Raw genomic sequence first — 22,643 nt, forward strand, 5'->3', positions numbered from 1 at the left:
TAAATGGATGCTTGATAGTTGCTGTGGACTTGGAGAGCTGAAAGGTCTGTTTCTATACTGTATGATTCAATTAACAATTTATTTCAGTCTTGATCTAATTCTATGCATTTATCTACATATATTTCTATATAAAATGAAATTACTCCTTCTGATGTTGTTAAGAGAAAATACACCCTTGAGGAGACCTGCTTTCTCCTAGCAGCTGAGTCACAAAATACTTCACATGAACAACTCAGTGTCTATTTATTCATTATTGAAGAACTGACTGAACACCACTAAACCACATTTTACTAGACTGGCAACTTATCAGATGGGGCATTAGTGTCGGCTCCATTTAAAAGAATTCCACAAAAACTGACGAATAACTCTCCATTGATGTTACACATTGCTGATAAAGCAGATATAGAATGGTAGGATCTTCATAATGTGCATGCACTAATGTAGAAGAATAGGAATCTGACACTCCCTTATCATTTCATCTAAGCAAGCTTAGGGAGAAACTAGGACAACTCGATTAACTGATGTTAATGTCTGTCCCAATAAAAAGCAAATACTGATGATTCTATAACAAAACTGTTCAAAAATTTGTCGCGGAAATAAACTTTATGAATTTTTCTCATTTATTTCTGAGCATACAGGAACTCCCGGAAGAAATGGCAATGTAGGCATGTAGAATTCTACATGGAATTATAGTGATGTTAGAGGATTAGCCATTATTCTTCTGTTGTTATCTACACTTGTACAACGATAAAATGAGCTGGATCAGAACTTGCAATTATATAGTGATATACAGCCTCATCACATTCTGAAGTGCTTTATAAGCTATATAGTTTTGGAGCAACTACTTTGAAGAAAATAAACTCAATGCAAGTGAGTAAAACCCAGCTTCATAAAGCTGATTTCCTGTTAGATCTACCCTTAATGAATCAATAAGGTTATGTTCATTTCAGGCACTGGGAAAAATTTAGCATGATGATTTTTATGTTGTGGAACAGATTTAATTGCCACCCATTGTGCTGCAATTGACTTGTCAAAAATCACATCCAGTGTGGCAAAGTGTCCCAAGCATTCCACACAAAAAAGATTAGACACCGAGCCACAACAGAGGTTACGAGAGGAATGAATAAATGGTCAAAGAGGTAAACTTTGAAAAATATGAATGAAAATATCAATGAATAAGCAGATCATACAACATGTTAAGAGAAAACAAATCATTTCATATTTCATAATTTTATACCCAAAATTATGACGTCTTCTCTTAATGGATTCTGCAAAACCTGCTGACCGTCTCCAGCATTCAGATTTTTTCAGCATCATTCATTTTGAAAATAACAGATGAAGCAGAGAAATGTGCCAAGAGAGTTTTTAAATATGATGAGAACTGCTTGGTTATTGATGGTAGAACAGTTGCCCAGTTGCCTTAATTAAAGACCAGATATTCTCAGCTACATTCTTGGGGAGGAATATATTGCAGGGATAGGATGGCACTTTGAAATAAATACACTGAAAAATTGGGAAGGATGGGCTAATAGAGATACTGGGAGATTTTGGAAGAAGCTATGACAAAGCTGTTTTGAAAGAAAGAGACCATACTAAGAAAATGGCAGCAACATAAAGAAAAGTTTGTGAGGTTGACAAAGCAATTAGAACAGATATCAAGTCTCATCAAAAACTAAAAAAGGGGCAATGCTGAAGAATTTGGCAAGTATTCTGAGATTAGAGGCATTGCATTGTTAGAAATTATGCCAAGTCAGCAGGCTATGGACAATGCTAAAAAGGAAACTGAGATACACATTAAATTTGAGGCCAGAAAAACTCTTCACGTTTGACATCAGGTGAAGAGAAAGAAAAGGAATGTGTAGTGGAAGGGAGTTTGTGGTTCTCATGGATTTCATGGAAAATTTTGCATTGGCAAGGGAGTTTTGGAAGGGAAAGGCAATCTTGCACTCGTGGTTAAGTTGCAATCTCGCACTGGATAACCAGACCAGCTGTACTTTGCGTACAAAGAGCTTTTATCTTAGGGATGTTCCAAAGCAATATACCTGCAATGGTATGAATGGAATGAAGCAATGCTTAAGGCTCCTCAAGCTTCTGCTTCTCAGATGTGGTGTAACATTATTAAGTACTATATCAGCGGGAAGGCGAAATGATTTAACACAGATGAAGGCAAAGGAAGAGGATGCGGAGCAGCTGCTGAGCAGGATGACATAAACAGCAATGGTATGTTAAATGAAGTTGGGAGAACGGAGGTGGAGGAAGGAATGTGAAGGAACTTCATCACCACCAAGTCGTACACTATTCTGACTTGGAAATATATTACCACTCCTTTAATTGTGTTGGATCAATACTCTGAAGTTCCCTACTAACACCACTTGGATTAGGATGGATTACAACATCTCAAGGCAACTCCCACCTGCTCAAGGCAATTTGGAGTGGGCAAAAAAAGATTATTAACAGAACTCAGCAGGTCAGCCAGCATCAGTGGAGAGAAATGGACAGTCAACATTTCAGGTCAAGACCCTTCATCTGGACTGAAAGAGTAGAGGGGAGATCGCCAGTACAGAGAGCTGGCTCTTGCCTCAATCCTTCCCCTCACCTCTCTAACTTGCTTTATTCAAGCAAGTAACTCTTGTTGTCAGACAGATAGTGCATCTTATTTTACTGAATTCACTGATTCCTTCTTGCAAAGTATTTAAAAACTTCTTGCAATTCATCCAAGTGTCCATTCTTCACAGACAATATAATCCGTGTTTCACCACAATTGTCATTTTTAACAATAATTAAGAGTAGGAATGCTGCCTAGATCCTTTTTCCCCCATCTTCCTTCCAGCCCAAGGTGCAGAAGTTAATCACCCAGTGAAACCACAGCTTAGGTTAAGATTAGCTAACTCAGAGGCAGTCAAGAGTTAATGCCAAGCAGTGCAAAAGCACACCTAACAACTGGAGAACACAAGAATAGAAGGAGGCCATTCAGACCCTCTGACCCTGCTCAGCCATTCAACCAGATCACCACCATCTGTACCTCAGTTCATTTTACCCATTTTAGCTTCACAATTGCTTGATACATACATCCACTAAATAACTATCAATTAGGCTCAAATCTACAAATCTTTCAACATTGAGAGTCTTTTGGGAATGATGGGGTGAATTCCAGATTTTCACCAGCCTTTGTGGAAAAAGTGCTTTTTGATCCATCTCCTAAATAGTCTGGATCTAATTTTACAGTAATTCTCCCTTGTTCTTGATTGCCTCCAACAGAGAGCAGAGCCCACTCCTCCATACCATTTTTAATGTTTGAACTGTAGACAATGCAGGCCAATGAAATATTGCACTGACAACCACCAAACATTTTCTAAAATTAATTCCAACCTGGGCTGTTAGCCAAAGCTCTCATCCGTCCTCCTCCAAAAAGACAATGGTTGTATGCTCTGATAAGTTAGTATTTCAGAAACTTTCCCATTACCATACCAAATCATTCCCTTGATAGTTTTCCCCATTTCTATTCAAAAAAAAAATGCCAATCCTAAAGAATTAGTGAGGAAGTCCAACATAAAAAGTATTGAATGAACAATTTCTCTAAGGAATTAATAACAAGAAATCAAGAGCTTGGGAAAATGAACCTTTCAGATAATCAGTTATTTTTAGCTCCAATCCCAATGATGCAGGATCCCTAAAGCAAAATGAGGCACACAGAAGATTGGGAAAACTGGAATTAATCTATCTGTTGAAAACCAGGGGAGTACATTTACTTACTTTGCTGATTGCTTAAAATGCTTATTCGGAATTATTAAACTACCCCTACTCACACTATATTCAGTGTTTACTTTGGGTTCTTTTGATTGCAACTATTTTGTGTAACGTTAAAATCAATGTATAACAAGCCATTGTATAATACACAATATACTGTAATCTGAAAAGCAATATCATAAACAGGCTTTGATGCCATTATAAGCCACACAATATTTTTAAATCTTTTATTCTGTCACCTTTCTTTGCAAAATGCCATACTAAATATGCAGACATAAATGTTTTACAAACTAATCCCACAATTTTACGTATGATCTACAGCATAGATACATTAAACCCAACATATCCGTCCCAATATTTCTGCTCCACACAAACCTCCTCCTGTCCTACTACTTCCTTTATCAACATTTGCTTTAATTCCTTTCTCCCTCAATTTCGTCTTGAGCTTACCTATCCAACTAACCATTAAATGCATCTACAATATTTGCCTCAATTACTACATTCTAGCCATTCCCTGCATAAGGAAGTTTCGCCTATAATCCTTATTTTGTTACTGACCCTCTCGTATCTATGTCCTTCAGCTCTGGATTCTCACAATAAGTGGAAATGTTTACCCAATAATCCCCTTCATAATTTCCTAGAGAAAAGAACGATTCAGATCAGCCTTTAAGTTGTATACTGTGAATGGAAATGTACTTCACTATTCAGCACAAGTTAATTCACAATACTGACTGAGATGCTTTCATCATGTAATCACACCACCTCTGAAATGCAATTTTAATCATTAGCATTACTGAAATGCATATAGACTGCTGCAGGAATCCAAAACAACCAGGGTTACATTTCAAACCGTGGGACGCTCTGTTCACTCCAGTTTGAAAGTTAAAACCCTCTCTACTTTTTCAGCATTCGTTTTTCTACCTTATTAACATTAGCATTAAAAGTAAAAGATAGGCCTGCAAAACACATTGTAGCTTACAATAATGCTGAATCATTCAAATGCAAATATGTTACAATCCTTCAGATTTTATTTGAAATACTTTTTATCCCCCCCACTCTTTTGGTAAAGAATCTTCAATTCAAGATTCAAATGTCAAACACTGTCACAACAGTGGAACTTTCACTGCTTAGAGCAGAAACTGCTGTTGTGGCTACAACATAGGATTCGTTAACAGAAGAACCAGAAAACCTTTGCAGAGTATTTACCCTTATCTTTCTGCAGTTCACCTTCTGCAGTGACCATGAGATTATTGTTGTGTGACTGAAGGCAATAGAATGTTTGTCTTTTTAAGAATATAAAGGGAACAGACGTGTTATTGACATGATCGTAGTCACCATAATGTGTGGCGGAATTTATTAGGATTGCAATGCAAAGCCCACTACCCCCTCAAGCAACTACCAATTGTCAATCTCACCCAATTCCTGTAGTCTGCTCTCTGTCCTTACTTTCCACCCCACCAGCCTCTACATTTATTGGATCATTCTTTGCAATTTCTGCCAATTGCAACAAGATTCTACCAGCAGACACATATTCCCCTCCCCTTTCAGCATTTCAAAGGGATTGTTCCCTTTGCAATTCCCTGTATGCTCTTCTGCCCCCACCTAGCATTCCCCATGTTACGGCACTTTTCCATACAACCACTGGAGATTCAACACCCATCCCTTCACCTCTTCCTTTCCCACCATCCAGGGACGCAAACAGTCCTTCCACGTGAAGCAGCGACCCACTTCCATTTCTTCCAATCTAGTGAATATTAATGGTTTGGGTATGAATGTGGGAGGTCCAATTAGTAAGTTTGCAGATGACAGGAAAATCAATAGTGTTGTTAGCGGTGAGGAGGCCTCAGATGATATGACCAGTTAGTAAAATGGGCAAAACAATGGCAGATGGAATTTAATCCTGATAAGTGCAAGGTGATGCCCTTTGGGAGGACGAATTAAGGCAGGCTACACACAGTCCCTAGGGAGTACTGAGGAACAAGGGGACTCCAGCATACAAGTTCAAGGATCCTTGCAGGTGGCAACACAGATAGATATGGTGATGAAAAGTGCATACGAGATACTTGTCTTCATTAGCCAGGGCACAGAATACGAGAACAGGAAGCTATGGTGTAATTTTATATGACATTGGTTAAAGACCATAACTAGAGTAGTGTGTACAGTTCTGGTCACCTCGCTATAGGTAGGACGATTACACTGGAGAGGGTGCAGAGGAGTTTCACCAGAATGTTTCTTGGCAGAGAGTGTCCTAGTTGTGGAGCTAGTTAGAGCGGATTGGCTGGTTTGTTTTCCTTCGAGCGGAGGAGGCAGAGGGGGGACATGATAGAGGTATGCAAAATTAGAGGAGCATTGACAGGGTAGACAGTTGGAATCTTTTAGCCCTTCCCCTAAACCTGTGCCCTAGGTATCTAAAACACAAGGGCACAGGTTTAGGGGAAGGGCTAAAAGATTTAGAGGGGATCTGAAAAAGATCTTTTTCCACTCAGAGTGTGCTTGGAATCTGAAATGCCCTGCCTGAGTAAGTGGTGAGGCAGGTACTCTCACAACATTTAAGAAGTACCTAGACGAGCATTTGAATAGAATGCTACAGATCAGGTGCTGGTAAATTGGGTTAGGATAGGTACTTGATGGTCAGCATGGACACAGCAGACCGATGGACCTGTTTCTGTGCTGTGTGACTCTATTTATTGTAAATTATGTTTTAATTATTCAAATGATAACCATTGCTTATTTATCCATTGGCCTTTTTATATAGTTTTCCATCATTTTTGCAGTTGCTTTGAAAGATTCAAGACCCTCATCTCAGATTGATCTACATCACTTTCGATCTTTAGATAGAATTCTAAGTTCATTCTCCCTCAAACACTCTTTACCTAGATAATTAACTCTTTTGCATTGCACAATACTGGATCTAAAACAGCCTGTTTCCTTATTGGCTCCACCATACACTGATCTAGAAAACAATGATTTCATCTTCCACAGTGTTCCTGTTAACTTGTTTATCGGGTTTACCCAATCTATACACAGACTAAAGGACCTCCTGATTGCTGTATTATCCTCATGCACCTCTGATTTCCTTATTTGTAACAGAGCCTACATTACAACTACGGGTTGCGATCCTAAACAGCTGCCAAAAAGGCTTTCTGCTACTGTAGTTTCTTAGCTCCACCCAAACTAATTCTATTGCTTGATTTGTTCAGCTAAGATAATCTCTCTTTTATTGCCTTAATGCCACTTTTCATAACCAGGGCCATTCTGCACCCATACCCCCACCTCCTTCTCCACTTTGTCTATCTCTTCTAAAAGTTAAATATACTGGAGTATTTAATTCCCAACCATGGTCACGTTACAATTGTTATAATTTGTTTAATTTATGTTTTTCTTGTGAATGCTGCTTATACGATGCTCTGTCCCTGTGACGCGGCTGCAAGTAAGTTTTTCATTGCACTTGTGCATATGACAATAAACTCGACTTTAACTAGATCTCTTTAATAACTATTAAAACCAGCCCACTGATTTTTATTTTGCCATTCATTCCACCTATTTTGTTTTCACTGCACGTATTCAGATAAATCACCTTCTGTTTTGCCTTTTCATCATTTTTTATTATACTGACTCCAATTGGAAATATGCTATAAGTTTGTCCATCCTTGCCTAATATCCCCTGATTATCAATATCCAGGTTGCTATCCTGCACCATTGCCAATATCCTCTTTAACTTCCAATTTTTCACTCCCCTGAAGCCTCCTCCCCTGTGGTCTTCTCCCCACCCACTAATTATTCAGTTTAAAATTTGATCTGTAGTTCTAGTTTCTTGATTCACTGGGACACTGGTCCCAGCCCAATTCAAGTGAAGCCAGTTGCAATGGAACAGCTGGCTTTCTCCTGACTATTGGTGCCAATGTATTATGTATTGAAACCTTTCTCCCACACAAAGCTTTGAGCCACACAGTCAACTCTGATCAAATGGACCCTATGTGGTGCTGATGGTAATCTAGAGATTACTGCATTTGTAGTTCTGCTTTTTACTTTGCTCACACTCCGACGCCAGAACTTCCTTGCTAATTCTGTGTTGTGGGTTCCCATAAGGACCACAATAAAAGAATCTTTCTCCTCCCACTCCCAAGTTCATCTCCAAAAATTGGTCCTTGGAACCTAACAAGCAACATAGCCTTTGAGACACATACCTATGATTAGAGAACAGTACCCATCACTGTAACTATACTTTCTCCTATCACTATGACATACGTCTTCTCTCCACCAGCATTCTCTGAATGTTCCCCCACTAATATTTGCTCCATTTTGGCCTACACCATTCCTCTAAATGAAAGTACAATGCGACAGTCACCTTGCTCACCTTTCTTGCAATCTTTATTCTCATCCACATAGTAATGGCTAAACTTCATATACACCACGTCAAATGTATTCCCCTTATTGACCCTCATCAAAAAAATCTTAATCGAGTTAGCTGAACATTATTTTGTCTTCAACAAATCCATGCTGACTTTACCTAATCAATACTTTTATCCAAGTGACTGCTAAATCTGTCCCTGATTACCATTTCAAAAAATAGGTGTTTAACTGAGGTTTAACTAGCCTGTGGTTGCTGGGTTGCTTGCAGTTGTTTTGACTATAGGTGTGATATCTGAAATTGACCAATCCCCAGGCAGTACTGCTGTATCCATAGATGTTTGGTAGGTTATGGCTAATACTTCTGCAACCCAAGAAGCATGTCATCTGGGCAAGGTGATTTAAAGACCCAGTTAGTTTTTTCAGTACTGCTCCTTCATCAGTTTTTAGATCATTCAGTATCTCAAATAAGAATTCATGCTAAATGCTCACTCAGTACTCCAGCCATACCCTCCGTCCTTGAGTAGATTCTCTTTTTGATCCCCGATTTGCCCTCTCTCCTCTCTTACTAATAATTTACAGTTTACATGCCTATTATGACAATCCAAAATTATTTTAATATTTGTTTGCTCAAACTCTGTGTCTCTCTCTCACATCACACTCCCCCCCTCCCCCCCATTTCCTTTTTCACTCCTCCATTAAACTTTCTATAACCAGCATGGTTGATGGGTTATCAAGCTCACATCTGTCATATGTCCATTCTTTCTGTTTTAGTTAGGTCAGGTTCTTTGTTCGTTGATGGAGCTCCAGTTTTAAATGCCTTACCTTTTTCCTTTGTGGGAATATACCCAAATCATCTGCTCCTAAAAGGACACTCATTTTCAATCACAGGTTTGCCTTTCAATCATTGATTCCAGTTTCCCCAGGCCAGATCCCTTGACATCCCATTGAAATTGGCCCTTCTCCAATTGACTATTTTCACCTTGGAATTACACAAATCCTATCCCATAGTTTTCTTAATCCATGATATTACATTCACTGTTCCCTAAATGCTCCCCCATTAATACTTGCTCCATTTTGGCCCATGTCATTCCACAGAATGAAGTCCAGCAATGCCTCTTTTCTCACTGGGCCAGAAACATACTGTTCATGAAAGTTTTCCTCAATATATCATCAACATCCCTTCCCCTCTTTAAACCTTGCACTATTATTATCCTAGTCAACGTCAGGACAATTGAAAATCCCACCGCATAGTGACTACTTGATGGCTTTCATACATCTCTGTAATTTCCCAGTAAATTTGCTCCACTATATCCTTTCAACTAGTTGGTGGTCTACAGCATACTCCCATGGTACATCTTTTTTTCTGCATGCTATTAGTACCAAACATTAGGGCATTACAAGCTGTGGATAATGCAGAAGGATATAACAAGCTAGATGAGTAACAGAAAATAGACTCAATACAGAGTAAAGTGAAGCAGCAGAATTGGGAAAAGTTATTTTGTGTTGTTTTCATCTGCCAATAACTGACAATTCTGAATTAAATTGCAATTCTCAGCCTAAATAAAAGGTTTGATTTTACTAGTTGCATATAGATTCAAATGTATTTTCTGCAAAGTTTATAATTATTGTAAAAATTAACACTATTTGCAGAAGATCACTGTAAATTATAACCAGTAAATATGAAACTATAAAGGACTGTCAACAATGTGGACCATGAATCAGCAATTAGAAAAAATGGATTTTTAATGGCTGGTTGTCTATTAAATAATAGTAATAACATTAGTTTCAATGACACAGATTCTGCAATTATATTTCTCATTAAAAAAATTACTAAATATAAAAAAGTCTGTTTAAATTACTTGATAGAGCATATGCTTTGCAAGGTAATTTTCTCTCCTCTCCCTTGAGGCTGCACCCTAGACCACTAAGAGGAAACTTTCCCTTCTTGTTCTGTTGCTGGCAATAAGGTACATAAAAGCAATTCATCGAGTCAGGCTGTCAGACTTTCCAGCTTTTCCAGTTATGGTTAACACTAGGCTGATTTTGGTGCCTCCACAGAGTATACAAGATCAAAGAATTTACTGATCCTCATCCAAGAAGAAACATATGAAGAAATCTACTTTGTAGACATGATTTTCTTCTGAATGCAAGTTTTAATAATGCAGGTTGTCTAAGAACGCAGATATTTGAGCTGAACTTGACCTTAACTAATTTTTTTTCAATGTTAAATCCACGCCAGTATGGATTTAATTTTGATTTCTCTCTGCAAAAGGCAGTTGATGAAATATGACAAATCTAATACTGAAATTATAACTGCTAAGTGGTGCTGACTGTTTATTATTTTGAGTTCTGCATAGTGAACTCCTGATCTCTTTCAAGGAGTAGAATTGGAGGAAGAGAAAGGAAGGGGAAAATTAATAAGAAATGGAGCACAAATGAAAAATAAGAGCCAAAACAAAGAAGAAAGAATGGATACACAAGAGACTCGGCAGGTCAGACAGAATCTGTGGAGGGAAATGTACAGTCAATGTTTTGGGTCAGCACCCTTCATCTGGACTGAATGGATATTCATGGATAGGAAAGCATAGATAATCTGAATCTTATAACACACAAGGAAGAAAAAAATGTTACTAGATGTTCTTATACAACTCAAATTAGTCAGTTACAGGCAACTAAGAAACATAAATGGAACAAGCTGCAAATCTGTTCTCCTGGAGAGATACAAGATGTAAGGAACTAGAAAACAGACCCTTAAAAGAACCTAAAAACAACAAAACTATAAAGAGATTGTTTCATGTTTTAATTTTTCTTCTTAGAGAGAATGTTGTACAGATGGTTCTCATCACCAAGTAACACTGAAAGCATCTGGCCTGTATAAGTTTCACATGGTTCACAGCTATCTAAAGTGCATCCGATTCCAAGACAAAACGACACCAAATTCATTAATGAGAAATCCTCTCCCTGAACTTATGTAACATTCAGTCCCACCTGGCAAACCACCTGCAAACAAAATATTTCCATTAGGCAGGTTTTGAAAGGACTTAGCATTTGAAAGAAGTGAAGTATTCATCTGTTGCTCAATGGAAGGAGGGCCCCACAATGTAATTGGTGTTACAACTATTAATTTCAGTTGAGGTGGAAAGCTACAAATTGACACATTCTACTGGCAGATTTTATAGATTATTGACTTCATAAATTTTTCTTTTAGAACTTTTGTTTTCAAGATTAGCAAATATTAGAGGTAGGAAATTAATGGTTGTATTGAACATTAAAGTCAAATGGCTAGCAAATGCCCTCTAGTCCATCCTAATGTTGGAACTACATCTTTTACTGAACCAGTGAGACCTTTCTTCCATTTCTAACTTTTGCTATCCTAGATGTTATATTACATGCACCACTGGAAACTTATCTATCTCACCTTAATGGAAACACTTTGGCAACTCTTTGCCTTCTAGTCACTCTTATATAGGCACATTTTAGTTAGTATTATGCAAAATTGGTACCTAGGAGCTGTCACCCTCAGGTTATAATACGTCTCTGTTATACAGTTCCGCGACAGAACCATAAGATCCAAAGAAATAAAACCAGTTCTACAATTCCAACAAGTGTGGATGGATTTAGTCTAAATACAAAGAGTTACCTAATGAAAACTGGTCTCGTGTATATCAAAAAGCAAAAAGCTGCAGATGCTGGAAATGTGAAATAAAACAGAAAATCCGAGTTCAGATGAACTGTCATTAACCAGACACACTAACACTTTTTCTCTGTCCACAGACACTGATAACATGCTGGGTATTTCCAGCATTTTCTATTTCTGGTTTCACAATGTTTGTGTAAAAGCTGCCTTATGTTAATATGACATCTGTTAAAAGCCTCACCAAAAAAGTTGGACTTTAAAAGATAAAATGATGGAAACAACGTATATCATACACTGAATTTTGGTTTTGGCATCTATTTGCTGAGATGAAAAGTAGGCAGTTACTATTGCAATAAATAGTCCAGCCTGTTCACCAGCATTTCAGTGTGTTTTCAAAAGGACTCCAGTTAAGCATTAGTTAATGGATCATGATGAGGAATTAAATAACTAGATTTGTGCATCTAATATATTCTTTGTCCAACAGCACCTCCATTGTTATGACCCCATTCCAGAAAATAAGAAATTAATACCTTGCAAAGAAAAAAGGCAAACCATAAAGGTGTAATGAAATATATTGCTAAAGAAAAATGTAGATCATAAACTGGGCAAACCACATGCAAAGGAGAGAAATACTGTTCAGTTGGCTTCAGCAAAAATTAATGGAAATTTAGAAGTAAAAATGAATTAAATCATGTTTTCATAATATTTTTAATAAAATAATGATACTAAAGAGGCCCTGTGAAAGATAAATGTATGAAGTAGAAGCTGTTTGCTTCATTTGATAACATCCAAAACTTTATAAACATGTTAGATATGCATAGAACTTGGAAATGTATGAAGAAGTAGAAGCTGTTTGCTTCATTTGATAACATCCAAAACTTTATAAACATGTTAGATATGCATAGAACTTGGCCTGACGGTATTATTTTAGATCCTGCACAACAGGATCACTAAATATCACTTTCTAATGAATGTAACTCCAGTTTTGTTACTGTGCCCGCATGCGCTCCCAAAGGAGGATTGTAGCAATGCCCCTGTGCAATTATTTACAACTCTATCTCAAAAAATGGGGGGAAATTTCTTAAATGCAACATTTCTCTCTTTCCACATCGCTTTGCGGCTCATGTGGGAATCATGGGGAGCAGTGCTCCAGAAGGGGTGGGGTAGAGCAGTATGTGCCAACAGTTTACAACACAACATTTGACATTAAGAGAATATCTCAACTTGAATACAAAAATAAATAATTCCCCTTAAAGCTTACTATTTTATGAAAATATATTCTTAAAATGTGGATTTTTATGGCCTAACTAATGATAGTATAAAGTGAAGTCCTCGGTTGCTCATGTCAGTACATCAGCTTGGTGATGTAATACTGAGACACACAGAGCAGAAAGATACTTATCTGCGCTGTATCATCTGCCAAGAATGGTTTTTAGTCAGGAAGAGGAGGAAAGGTGCGAGGAAGTGGGTGGGTGTGCAAGGACTGGTGAAGTTATCCAACATTGTGCACCTGATCTCTGTGCAGCCACACTTTGCGTACACGTGGTTATCATGCAACATCAGAATTAGGTTTGTCTATACTAGCTAAGCAATGAAAAAGCCAATATTGACTGCTCATGACTATAGGAAGACCTATAGGAACACGTGGAAAGATATCCATGGAGAGAGCAATGAAGAAAAGGAGGGAGTACTTTGAATTTTTCAAAGTAACTTCAACAAAAATAGCAAGCTTACCTGTTGGTCGTCTCGACATTTCTCACCTCCCACAAGGCTGAATAAAATGCGATCCCTGGTAAATTCTTCAGACTGTTGAAAGGAAAATACCTCTCCAAAGAAGCAGCAGTCATTTCATGCATATCCAGATATGGAAAATACCTCCGACCATAAGCATCTAGCAAAACGGGCTTCATTAAGGACAAATATGATTGTTTCTAATCAGAACAATGATTAATTTAATTTCTTCAATCAAATCACATAGTTAATCATTTTTATAAAACTCTATAGAAAGAAGTGAAGACTATCACCAATATTTACTGATGGATCAAGCAAGCGCCATTTTGATAGTTTCAAAATTGAGATTGTAAGTGTTTGCAAAATGTACAGTGATTGAAGAACATAGGAATTACATTTAAATCCCAGTTGAACTCACCGGAGTAAGGGTTGGTGAGGAGCTTGGAAGCCAGTTCCATGAAGTACTGCTGTTACAGGGGATGAAATCCAGGATTTTGGTAATTTGGTGCAGTGAGGGAAGGGGTACTTAGTGAGTTAATCTAATAGGGTCACGACAGGGCACCTGATACCCGCAGGACTAACATCCTGTGCTACCTTTCAACTCCAGGGTGTTTCCCGTATCCTGGACAACCTTTGCTGCAGAAAGCTGAGGAATTCAAGCCCCAAGCTTTGAAGATTGAGCAAAAAGATGATATAGTTATCCTGAGGCTGGATATTTTGTGCATAGCCCGCAGCACAAGAGAGTGCAGTCAGAGAGATTGGGTAGCTGCAAAACAGACAAAAATAAAATGCAGACAAATACTTGAGAAAAATCCGTGAGGCCATTTTGTTTTCTAACCTGTATTTGGTTAGTGATAGTAATTCAGTTTAGCATAGTTGTGGAAGAGAACAAAGATAAAATAGGGAGTAGGCAAATTTTTCCACATAGAAGTGATAGTAGAAGTGAACTACAAACAGCTACTTGAAGGTAAGTCAGTCTCAGAGCAATGGGAGGCATTTTAGAAGGAAATTGAAAGGGTGGTGAGTAAACATGTTCCCACAGAGATAAAGAGTGGGATTGCCGAAACTGGAGTCCCCTAGATGACAAGGTTAAAAAAAGGGAAGCTTACATGAACCACTGAGAACTTATTACAGCTATAGTATAGTATAGAATGTGGAGAAGTAAAATTGAAAAGGGAAATTAGGAAAACAAGAGAGTGCATGATAAAAAGTGGCATGTAAAATAAAAGAGAATCCAAATATATTTTAAGTACATTAACAGCAAGAGGATAAGAGTAGGACATACTAAGGACCTTAAAGATGACCTGTGCATGGAGGAAGATATGTGTAGAGGTCTTAAGGAATAGCTGTGTTGCTCCCTTCACAAAAGAGAAGGATGATGCTGGTGTTGTAATTAGGAGAACAACTGTGGGCTATTGGCTGGGATAAACATAGCAAAAGAGGAAGCAATAGGGGCGTAACATCCTCAAAAGTGGATAACTCACCAAACCTAGATGATATATATCCCAAGCCGTCGAAAGGAATAAATTGCAAAAGGGCTCTGATTTTTCAATCCTCCACAGCTACAGGAATGGTGCCAGAGAAGTGAAGACTGTCAATATTATACCACTGTTTAAAAAGGAAAGAATGGATAAAACAATTCCAGGATGGTTAGTTTAACTTCTGTGGTGGGCAAATTATTGGAATCTAAGGGATAATATAAAGCTTCATTTAAAAAGGTAAAGGTTAATCAGGGACAGCATAGATTTGCTAGGGAATGATCATGTCCAACTCATGATTAAATTTTCTGAGGGTATAGTAGACTTTCGATCAGGGCAGTGCATTTGGTGTAGCCTACAAGGATTATAGCAAGGCTTCTGATAAGGTACCACATGACAAGTCAAAAAGATAAAAGACCGTGGTATCCAAGGGAGAGTGGCAAATTGGATTCAAAATTGTCTGAGTTTCAGGAAGCAAAGGGCCATGGCTGACAGGTGTTTATTATTAAGAGATTGTTCCCACAGGGCCAGTACTTGCTTGCTTGTTTGTCATAATATTGATTTAGATGCAAACGTAGGGGACAAAATAAAAATGTTTGCAGATGATACAAAAGTTGGCCCTATGGTTGACAGCCAGGAGGGAAGCTTTAGTCCCTTTGAACTGTTGGTCAGAAAGTAGGCAAGTGGAAGCTCATCCAGAGAAGTGTGAAATAATGCATCTGGGAAAGTACAACAAAGGTAAAGGAACAGACAAGTAATGTGTGGCTATTGAATGGCGTGAAGGAGCAAGTGTTCTTGGAGTATTGGTTCATAGATCCTTAAAGGTAGCAGGACAGATTAACTGTGTTGTAACCTTCCTATGACCCAGTGTTTCAATATCTGATTTTGATATCATAATGCAGATTTAGGCAATAGTTTAATAAAAATAAGAGAAAAAAAATTTAACAGCAACATGAATCAAGATGAAAATGTCAAAAAAGTGTTAAGACACCAGACAAAAATATAATTGTAAAAAAAACAGTTGGGGGCTAGAAGTGAGAAGGCTGCTGAAAGATAACAAATTTCGTATATCCCCAGTCTCAGGTGTACTAAAAAAAACAAGCCCAGGTGTGAAAGGAGCTTTCAAGCAGAGACTGGAGCTGCTCTGCAAGTAGTACGAGAACATGTTTCAATACACAATGATAACAGCATGGTTATAAATGCCTCAAACATTTCACTATTTCTCTCCATCTTCTCCATTTCAGCTTTCCATTTCGTTCCTTTATCAAATCAGAAAAAGGCATTTTTTTTCCCCTGTACATAAGATGGCTAGGATTTTGATGACAACTCTAAAGGTAAACACTCAAAACACTTGATTTTATCAAAATTCAACATTAGAACCAAATTTAAGATTCATTTAGCAATGCTTTGGAGAAAATAAAGGATACAAACAATTCCTGCTGCGATTCCACTAACGTTACCCAAGATTGATGACTCCGGTATAAAAATTGAAAGAACGAGTAAAACGAATGGGAGATAAATCACCTTGATTGTTGTTATAAACACAACAGATTTCATAGGGGATAGAAATACAGACATTCCCACAAAGGCAAACACGACTACAGTGAATCCCTGAATTTCTTTTAGTTTTTCCAGTCCAAAAAATATTGAACCAATAATAACGTAGATAATTCCAGAAAGAATTGCAAGTAGGAGTGTGAGGTATGCAAATTTTACAGTTCCAATGTCCTTCTCCATGGCACCACCAAAATACCATAGCATGAGAACGTTGCACACGAGTGCACTCATACTTTTATGGATGAACACATAACTGAGCACTTTGTACACTATAATTAAAAACACACATACATTAGTATACGTACATAAAAATGCAGTTTACACAACAGTTGAAGGCAACAATTACTTCCATTTTCTCTACATTCTCAAATGAGAGCAACTTATCTCATGCAAATCTTTAATTTGGAAATGCACATTAGGGAATTCAACTATGGGTGAGGGACATCCGTGTGTGTTATTTTTACAGACTTCCGAAGGGCTTTTTATATGGAATCTCATAAGAAACTGCAGGCTGAATTGGAGTTCTCAGAACTCAAGGGTTCTAATTACTAATGGGTAAGGTAGCAGTGTTTAAATTCTTAATCTGCAGCCAGAGTTCAGAGTGCTTGAATCTTACCATGGCAACTGAAGAATTTAAATTCAAATAATTAAATAAAAATCTGCAATTAAATAAGAAAGATAATCTCAATAACATTAACCATAAGACTAGTGGATTGTCATAAAAGCATACCTGGTTCACTAATGTCCTTCAGCAAAGATGCTATTTTCACTTGATCTGGCCTACTTGACTCCAGATCCACCAATGCCAACTGTTCTCTTAAATTCAGGGGCAATGAGTGATGAACAATAAGTGCTTTTATTAAACAAAATATTAACTTGGTACAAAACCTGGCTGAGTGGGGATGGGAAGGTCCTCTAATTAGCAAAAGAGGGGATCAGTTAACTGTGTAACAAGTAAAAACAGTGAAATAACTGTTTCTGTGTTAACTGATCCCATTGAAGAGCACTAATACAACTCTGTCAGTGTCAAACATAGGCATCACTACACAAATGAAAGCATAAATTACAAGGAGACAATAGGTTAAGTGAATGGGTACTTTCCAGCAACTGGATTTCAGTATAAGAAAATGTGAAGTTATTTTGGACCTAAAAATGGATAAAATAGAGTACCATAAGACTCCAATAATCCAGCGCCCTTGAGACTTTGATGGTGTCAGACTAGCGGATTTTCTGGACTATCGAATGTTACTCCCATCAATACCCAAACACACTGTTATTTCACTGTTTTTACATGTTACACAATAGTATAATAAATTTTCCAATGAACCAGGCAAGCTTAAAGGGAGCAGGAAATACACCAGCAATCCCATCCATGGCTGCAAATCTACTCACATTCCTTACCCTGACAGGTGTCCAAAACCCCAAACCCAGCTCTGGCCACACACCGTTTACATTTTGGATCACTGGCTCACATTCTGGACTTGAATAAGCCAGGTATCTGTCCATCAGGATTTCCTAACAACCCGATGCCAGACTATCAAAGACACAAGAGACTGCAGACACTGGAATCTGGAGCAAAATGAAAATAGGGCAGAATGCCAAGTCTGCTATGTATCCAAAAGGAGAAGAAAACTTTTGGAAGAACTCAGCACACAAAATGATGGAGGAACTCAGCAGGTCAGGCAGCATCTATGGAGGGATATAAACAGTTGACGTTTTGAGTTGAGACCTTTCATCAGGACTCAAACTCTCGTGTCTCCATTTTGGAGGAACTCTGCAGGTCAGGCAGCATCTGTGGGGGGAAGGGAATGGTCAACGTTTTGAGTTGAGACCCTGCCACAGATGCTGCCTGACCCCAGAGTTCTTCCAGCAGTTTTTTTTTTGTGCCGGATTATCGGAGTTTTGCTGTACTTTCCTAATGGTAGAAAGAGACCCAAGGACCCACATATGTTGATCATTAAAAATTTCACAGGCCTGCATTGTAATTAATCAAAACTTCTAAGGAACATTGGCCTTTTCATCTAAAAAAAAACCATAACACAAAGATGAGAGGTCATGCTATATCTGTACAGCCCTGGTCTGGCCCAAAGTGGACTACACTTAAGAATATTTTAGTCTTGGAGAACAGGCAAGATTCACCAGGATAAAATGGCTTAAATTTTGATGAGAGATTACAACAACTATGGACTTGTTCTGTAATTAACTTCCCCTGATCTTAGCAATGTATCTTCTAGTAGAGGGTGGTGAATCTCTGGAATTCTTTACCGCAGAGGATTACGAAGGGTAGATCATGGGGGTATTTAAAGAGGAAGTGAATAAACTCTGAAAGATCTGGGAATTGGGGGCAATAGGGAGCTAATACAGAGAGGCGATGAAGCCTGGAGCTGATCAGCCATGATAACATTGAATAGTGTAGCAGGCTTGAGGGACAATAGGCCCATTCCTGCTCGTACTTTCTTCTGTTATAAATGGGAACCAATAGTGCAGATCAAGGGAAACTATTTCTGCTGGCTGAAAACTAGATGGAAGCATGGTCTAAATATTGAAGCCAGGCCTTTTATACAGGACTGTAGTTAGGAAGTATTTCTACACAAAAAAGATAGTAGCTTGTAACTCTCTTCAATGAATAGCACAGACCCTATCAAGTAGTGAATTTACCCATTGAATAATATGCCTGAAAGAAATATAGTAATGTCTGGATTCTATATTGAATTGGTCCACACCAGAGCCTAGGTAATTGGACTGCCCAGGTGCCCAGCAACATGCCACTGCCTTGGCTATCACACCACCCAGGTGCCCAGCCCCAGTGCACAGTGCCAGTGCCTTGGACATCACACCACCCAGGTACCCAGTGCCTTGGTCATCACACCACCCAGGTGCCCGGCCCCAGTGCCAGTGCCTTGGCCATCACACCACCCAGGTGCCCGCCCCAGTGTCTTGGCAGCATTACACCACCTAGGTGCCTAGCCCCAGTCCCATAGCCATCACACCACCCAGGTGCCCAGTACCTTGGCCATCACACCACCCAGGTGCCCAGCCCCAGTACCGTGGACATCACACCACCTAGGTGCCCAGCCCCAGTCCCATAGCCATCACACCACCCAGGTGCCCAGTACCTTGGCCATCACACCACCCAGGTGCCCAGCCCCAGTGCCTTGGACATCACACCACCCAGGTACCCAGCCCCAGTGCCTTGGACATCACACCACCCAGATGCCCAGCCCCAGTCCCATAGCCCTCACACCACCGAGGTGCCCAGACCCAGTCCCATAGCCATCACACCACCCAGGTGCCCAGCCCCAGTCCCATAGCCATCACACCACCCAGGTGCCCAGCCCCAGTACCTTGGACATCACGCACCCTGTAGCCTCACCCTTACCTTGCAAGCGGCTCTGGAAGTTGCCCAGAGTGAAGGTCTGCTCGTCTAGCACCCTGTACCTGCAGGTGAGATAGAACAGGATCCATCCGAGCAGGGCGGCGGAGACGGTGGCACAGGGCAGGACGGGTATCAGCCCCTTCACCATCTGCACCAAGCTGGGGGGCTCGCTGCGGCTCTCCTCCTGTTGCTCCTGCTCCCTCCTCACAGCCATGGCAGGGAAGGAGGCGCCGGGAGCGGATGTCCCGGCCAGTAACGGGGGCCCTGCTCCTTCGGGCCTGGGCGCGGATTCTCAGTTTCCCGGCACAAGTTTCCCGGCAACGTCCCGCCGCCTCGGCCTCAACCCTCCGGCTGCCCCGGCCCACAGTGACGCACGGCCCGCAGAGCGCCTGCGCGTCCACCTGCTGCACAGCGCGTCGCCATGGCGACCGGCCGCGGCAGCAGTAGGCTTACTGCTAGGCCCAAATACTGCTCCTGTTTCCACCATCCCAAATCTAACTTTGTTCGACTTTCAGCCCGATTATCGTTTTTCAATGCATGTTTCTTAAATTAAAAACAGAAAATGCTGGAAATACTCGGCAGGTCGTTCAGCATCTGTGAAGAGAGAAACAGTTATTGTTTCCTTCTCTACAGATGCTGCCTAACCTACTGAGAATTTCCAACGTACTCTACTTTTCATTTATTTCCAGCATCTGCAGTACTTTTTCCCATTTTTTAAATTTCTGCTCTTTTCTATCTTATTGCTCACAAACCCTAGGGCTTTAGGTCTTATACAATGCTAGTGTTTTTTTCCCTTATACCTGTGTGTCTATTATGCTGGGATATATTTAGGATAGAGAGATTACACGGTGAAGGAACTAGTGATATGATGCATCTTCTTCTTACATTTGTGCCTGCTATTTGTAAGAATCTATCCAAAAAGTTCACTTCCTATTCTTTTCCCATACAATTGCAAAGGTATCCTCTTCAATATCTACCTAATTCCTTTTTTAATGTTTGCATTAAATAATTTTCCTCCACTTTTCCAGACTGTACACTCATAATCACAATCCAATATGCAAAACAAACTCTCCTTGGTCGTGTGTTCCTTATTAATGTTCTTGTGCCAATTATCTAAACTCTGCATCCTCTGGTTACTGATCCTCATAATAGTGGGCAGTTTGCTTTAATATCAAAATACTTCATCATTTAAAAAAATTCTCTTTAACCATTTCTGTTCTAAGAGGAGAACAATTTCATTTTCTCTGTTATTGTCATATTCAAATTACATCATCTTTGGTTCAATTCTAATAAGTTCTTTACTTATTGTTGCCTATGGAAGAAGAAATGTAATTTGACTTTTCTGCACCATTCTGATAAAGGTGCATAAGAAGATTTTACTTTGAAGAGGAGGAGGACCTGATGCCTGTGTAAATAGGATCCTTGTAGGTTGCTATCTCATGATCAGACTTCTGCTTAACAAATGTGTGAAGCAATACTGGAAAGAAAGTTATAATATTTATATAACCACCTTACAGATATGCTGAAGTTTTCTGAGTATTTACATTTTTTATTTTAAGTGAAATTTATTTTCTTTTTACTCAGGAGGCAAAGTAATGTCACTCATCTAGAACATAGAACAGTACAGTACAGTACGGGCCCTTCAGCCCACAATGTCGCAGCAACCAAAAAAAACCTACACCCTGATCAATCTAACCCTTCCCTCCTACACAGCCCATAACCATTTTACTTACTTCCATGTGCCTATCCAAGAGTCTTTTAAAAGTCGCTATTGTATCAGCCTCTACCACCAACCCCAGCAATGCGTTCCAGGCACCCATCAGTCTCTGTGTAAAAAAACTACCTCTGACATCTCCCCTAAACTCCTCCTCTGACCGTAAACTAATGATTTCTGGCATTGGCCATTGCTACCCTGGGGAAAAGGTGCTGGCTGTCAACTCCATCTATGCCCCTCATAATCTTACATTCCTCTATCAAGTCACCTCTCATCCTACATCGCTCCAAAGAGAAAAGCCCTAGCTTGCTCAACCTTTCCTCATAAGACATGTTCTCTAATCCAGGCAGCATCCTGGTAAATCTCCTCGGCACTCTCTCTAAAGCTTCCACATCCTTCTTATGATGAAGTAACCAGAACTGAACATAATACTCTAAGCGTGGTCTAAACAGAGTTTTATAGAGCTGCAACGTTACCTCACGGCTCTTGAACTCAATCCCATAACTAATGAAGGCTAGCACATCATACACCTTCTTAACCACCCTATCAACTTGTGTGGCATCATCAACAGTTAACCATTAATTTAGATTTTTAAAATCATTGTCCATGGGCTAGATAACCAAAAAGAACAAAAACATGGAAAATACGAATTAAATATTTTATCAATTTCTGGTAAATTATATACTAGTTTGTTTCTGACCCTTTATATTTATGTTTAGAACCATTAGTTTGTAATGATCATCTTTTCCCCAGAAATAATGACGCAATTTTAATAGCATGTTTGAGCAAGACACTTTTCATTTTAGGAAAAAATGATTGTAAGTTTAAAAGATATGGAAGCCTTTGTTAATGGAATTACTTTGAGAATAATTCTTTATTTGATATAATCATTAAAATATCTCAGAGGAAAAAAAAGACTGTTCTGGATTAGTTTGTTGAGTTTATATTTTCAGGAGTTTGCCCAACATTAAAAATAATGTCAGCAGTAACCCAGCTAAGTATTAAAAATCAACTTTCAGCAGCCAAGTGAAAGGGATGCTGTTTCAGATT

The 22,643-nt window shown here is 39.1% G+C and overlaps 1 protein-coding gene across 2 annotated transcripts in view; it reads right to left on the reverse strand.

Moving 5' to 3' along the window:
- The window catches only part of rhbdd2 (rhomboid domain containing 2), a 36,645-nt gene extending 16,391 nt beyond the window's left edge, over positions 1-20,254 (reverse strand). The window contains exons 1-4 of one of the 2 annotated variants that reach the window (XM_052035553.1): positions 19,883-20,229; positions 16,374-16,772; positions 13,472-13,628; positions 10,911-11,100 (exon numbers count right to left, since the gene is read on the reverse strand). In XM_052035553.1, the coding sequence (XP_051891513.1) occupies positions 11,079-11,100; positions 13,472-13,628; positions 16,374-16,772; positions 19,883-20,093 (789 nt within the window). In that variant the 5' untranslated portion in view covers positions 20,094-20,229 and the 3' untranslated portion in view covers positions 10,911-11,078. Of the gene's footprint in view, positions 1-10,910; positions 11,101-13,471; positions 13,629-16,373; positions 16,773-19,882 lie in introns of those variants that run through there. The other variant, XM_052035552.1, reaches the window with a different exon arrangement.
- Between the last annotated feature and the right edge of the window lie 2,389 nt (positions 20,255-22,643).

The sequence above is a fragment of the Pristis pectinata genome, chromosome 21 (assembly GCF_009764475.1).
Source record: "Pristis pectinata isolate sPriPec2 chromosome 21, sPriPec2.1.pri, whole genome shotgun sequence".
Taxonomy (NCBI): domain Eukaryota; kingdom Metazoa; phylum Chordata; class Chondrichthyes; order Rhinopristiformes; family Pristidae; genus Pristis; species Pristis pectinata.